At 40.7% G+C, this 4,401-nt stretch overlaps 1 protein-coding gene across 2 annotated transcripts in view; it reads right to left on the reverse strand.

Moving 5' to 3' along the window:
* Window positions 1-684: 684 nt before the first annotated feature.
* LOC132990904 (H-2 class I histocompatibility antigen, Q9 alpha chain-like) overlaps window positions 685-4,401 on the reverse strand; it is an 11,831-nt gene continuing 8,114 nt past the window's right edge. For both annotated transcript variants that reach the window (XM_061059391.1, XM_061059390.1), the window contains 2 exons: window positions 2,894-2,972; window positions 685-2,220 (listed from right to left, as the gene is read on the reverse strand). In XM_061059391.1, coding sequence (XP_060915374.1) covers window positions 2,920-2,972 — 53 coding nt within the window. In that variant the 3' untranslated portion in view covers window positions 685-2,220; window positions 2,894-2,919. The remainder of the gene's footprint in view (window positions 2,221-2,893; window positions 2,973-4,401) is intronic.

Below are 4,401 nucleotides of genomic sequence, written 5' to 3' on the forward strand. Positions count from 1 at the left end.
CTTGACAGAAATCCTTTGGCGCTTGGACTCTATGGGGGTGATTGATGTTTGAAGAATGACAATTGTGAGCGTGGACAGAATAAATCCCCCGATGGAGTCCAGACCCTGGTGGTGCTGAAGCTGAGGACATGATGAGACCGGATGGGTGAAGAATTGATGGATGATGATTCTGTGAAAACGGGCGGTGATGGGGAGGTGGAGGGGCGCACGAAACATCAACATGAAGGAACTAAAGGCAGAGAAAGAATCACATTTAAAAGAGAGCAGAACGATGATAGGCTGACAATGAAGGAGGAACGCCACGCCATTGGTTAGATGAGACCGCTGACGAGACAGCTGATTATCCAATGACAGCTGGAGAATAACAGGGGAAACGTGAGCGAGCGTGCAAAAAGTGATGAGAGAAAGACCCGATCGTGAAGACAAATATAAAGTCTTCCTGACTGAACTTACACCAGAGCTTCATAGAAGAGACCAACACGTTTTTAATGTTTGGCAGGGAAAACAAGTTTTTAACAACAGAAAAAGGCTGAAAGAAAATCTGCAGTACCATTTTCTTTATGTGAAAAGATTTTTTAAACAATTTATTTTATTCTCATTTATGGAAAACACACACAGGTCTTCATATCTGGAAATCTGCTCATTTATTCAGACACTTTATGTGGAATCACAAGAAGACACACATTTTGAATTTTTAAAGGCTTTATTGAAACACAAAATCAAATTTGTAATGTTTACATCACCCGGCATAATAACTGATAATGAGCATTGATTCTACATTTTGATTGGTTTACAACTTAACATAAATCATTCAATTATTCTGATCAGTAGACAAATATCTACAGAGAAACATTCAACATCCCACCAACCATTCAAGAGCTTAACTCAAATGAAACTAACAACTTTTCTTTTCATCACATCAATGTGTTATCAGCTGAAGCATTTAAACTTCATTTAAAAATATATATCACAGAAGAAAAAACAACATAGTCCTGATTACTAATGAAAAACCTGAAAACACAAACATTATAAATCTCTTGAGCCTCGTTTAAATCAACACACTTCATTACTTATGCAGAAATAAACAGTACTGAGGAGCTGGTGAATGGAGGCTGTAGTCCTACAAGCGGGCGGACCAGGTTCAAATCCGACCTGTGGCTCCTTTCCTGCACGTCATTCCCCGCTCTCTCTCTCTCCCTGATTTCAGACTCTATCCTCTGTCCTATCTCTACAGTAAAGGTACGAAAAGCCCAAAAATAAATCTGAAAAAAAAGAAATAAGTGATACTATTTACACAACTGGAAAACAAAATGTATCATGTTTGTATTGTGTGTGTGTGTGTGTGTGTGTGTGTGTGTGTGTTAGTTACTGGTATGTTTTCTACATGTTGGATTTAGTTATACTTTAAAGATGGAGTACTTTGACAAAAACCTGTATCAAATAAATCATGAGAAAACTGGAGCACAGTTCATCATTGGATAATAAAAAGAAAAACATCTTCATGGACACTTAAAGACGCTCAGGGGACCAAATTCTCAACGCTCAATTCTGTTTCTTTTCTCCAAGTGGTCGAACACAACAAGAGACCAACAGCAGGGCTTTCTCAGAATCTTCAATAAAACATCCTCTGGTTGATGTTTCTGTATTTTACAGCCACACATCATCATGATGTCGGACACTATGAGTATGGATCAGTTACTGGGGAGGTTTATCTGTGTGTGTGTGTGTGTGTGTGTGTGTGTGTGTGTGTGTGTGTGTGTGTGTGTCTTTATTAACGTATTTGTCACCAACATTTGTTTTAGCACAAAGCTCTGAACACCAGAAGTATAAAAATCCAACTATGATGGATTTTAGATCAACACACAAATCTTTCTTCAACACATGAAGAGCGGCGTGATGCCGTCATAGATTCATCTTCTGATTCTCTCCAGGTGACGAAAAAATAAATCATCAAGTTTTCATTTAAATGTATTTAAGCGTCTTTTATCAGCGGAAAAGCTTTTTATATTTGAAACTAACGTCACCAAACAACCCTGATGTTGGAGAAGATTTGTAAAGCATTTGTCAACTCTTTTTCAAACTTGTTTTCTTTGTATTTCAAAGATTTAAATTTAAATTCCCAACTCTGATCACTTCATGTCTGATACGATGAGAGCCAATTAATTCCCAGGAGAGCGAGTCGGTCTGCTCCTTGTTTCAGTGCAGAACGTACCCGTAAACCTTTAGAACAAAAAGACAGAAGAAAGAGAAAACATGACATTAAATAATATTAATCATCACTTTTTTTTTTATAGAATTTATCCACAAATCCAGGTTTTAACATCAAGGTCAAAGGTCACAGTGATTTCATCATTTAAGCACCTTTCTTTAAATCATCTCCCTTCACTTCAAATAAACTTTTTCACTAAAATGAGTCATCAACTTTTTTACAATAACAAAGAAACGATCTCCTTTATGCAGTTTCATAATCAGATTTAAAGAATTACTGTAACAACCAAAAAGAAAAGAATAAGCTCGTATATGAAAACATGACACACACACACACACACACACACACACACACACACACACACACACACACACACACACACACACACACACACACACACACACACACACACACACACACACACACACACACACACACACACACACACACACACACACACACACACACACACACACACACACACACACACACACACACACACACTGATTCCTCTTCCCCATTCACCTGTGACTCTCTTTTCTCTCTGCCTGTAACTATGGTTACCGCCTCTGTCCAGGTGACGCAGCAGCAGAAGTAATGTTTACATGCAGTGACTGACTTACCACACACACCACCAGAACAATGACTATATCCTGAATTAAAGGCTTATTTCATGTAACTCACTGGGTTCAGGGTCGTCTCTTTGTCTTTTAGGTATTTGGATTTGGAAGCATCATTTGTTGCACAGCCGAGTCGTTTACCGCTGTAAGATCAGAAACACAATGTTAGCACACATCCGACTCTGAAACCATCATTTACACCAGAAAACACTCCAGAAACACTTTTTCATTTACAGCAGGGGTGTCCAAACTACGGCCCGCGGTCCAGTTTTTATTGGCCCGCAGCAAATTCTGAAAATATAATTGAATATGGCCCGTACAAGAAGCTAGAGCTCAACTCTGTTGCACTTCTAAGTTTCAACACTAGATGGAGCCAGCCCAAGAAACGGTGCTTCTCAACTAAACAAAATTAAGCAAAGAAAAACTTATACCGCGAGTCACCAGAAATGGCAGCACCGAAGAAGCGCAAAATAGTTAGTGAGTGTAGGAGATTTCAAACACGGTGGGAAAATGAATATTTCTTCAAAGAAGTCAATGGAAAGTGTGTCTGTTTGATTTGCAAGGAAGATGTTGCTGTGATGAAAGAGTATAATGTCCGTCGGCACTATGAGACCAAACATCAGAGCTACACATTGTACGCTGGTGCCGAACCAACACAGAAAGTCAAGCAAATGGCAGCTAGCCTGCAAGCTCAACAACAGCTTTTTTTTTCGTGCAAACAAAATACAGGAAAACGCCACAACAGCAAACTATGAAGTGGCTAAACTTATTGCCCAGCACGGCAACCCGTTCTCAGACGGCGATTTCATAAAGCAGTGGCTCATCAAAGTCACAGAAATAATGTGCCCGGAAAAAGTGCAGGATTTCAAAAACGTGAGCTTGTCCAGAAATACAGTGGTGCGGAGAATCGAGGACTTGTCAGCCAACTTGAAACTTCAGCTGAAAGACAAAGCTTGTGCTTTTGATTTTTACTCGATAGCATGCGATGAGAGCACAGATGCCACAGACACCGCGCAGCTATTAATTTTTTTGCGGGGAGTGGATAATAATTTTTGCTGTACGGAGGAGCTGCTTGATATGATGAGCCTAAAAGGCACAACGACGGGTAAAGACATTTTTGAAGCTGTGTCGGAGGCCGTTGAAAAGATGGGGCTTAAATGGGACAAGCTCTGTGGAGTAACAACGGATGGAGCTCCGGCCATGACCGGCGAGCGCAAAGGTAAAAGAGAGCGGAGGTGAGGCTGTTAGGATGCACTGTATAATCCACCAAGAAGCACTGTGTGCCAAGATTGTCCAGCTGGGCGATGTGATGAACACTGTTGTGAAAACTGTCAACATAATTCGCGCTAGAGGACTGTACCACAGAGAATTTCAAGCTTTCCTATCTGACGTGGATGCGGAATACGGGGATGTACTCTACCACTCTGATGTGCGCTGGCTCAGCCGCGGCTCTGTGCTGCAGCGGTTTTACTCGCTGAGATCAGAAATCGACCAGTTTTTGAAAGAAAAGGGCCGACCTCTTCATGAACTGCGTGACCCTCTGTGGCTGTCAGACCTGGCTTTTTTAGTTGA

Source organism: Labrus mixtus, chromosome 16 (assembly GCF_963584025.1).
Source record: "Labrus mixtus chromosome 16, fLabMix1.1, whole genome shotgun sequence".
Taxonomy (NCBI): domain Eukaryota; kingdom Metazoa; phylum Chordata; class Actinopteri; order Labriformes; family Labridae; genus Labrus; species Labrus mixtus.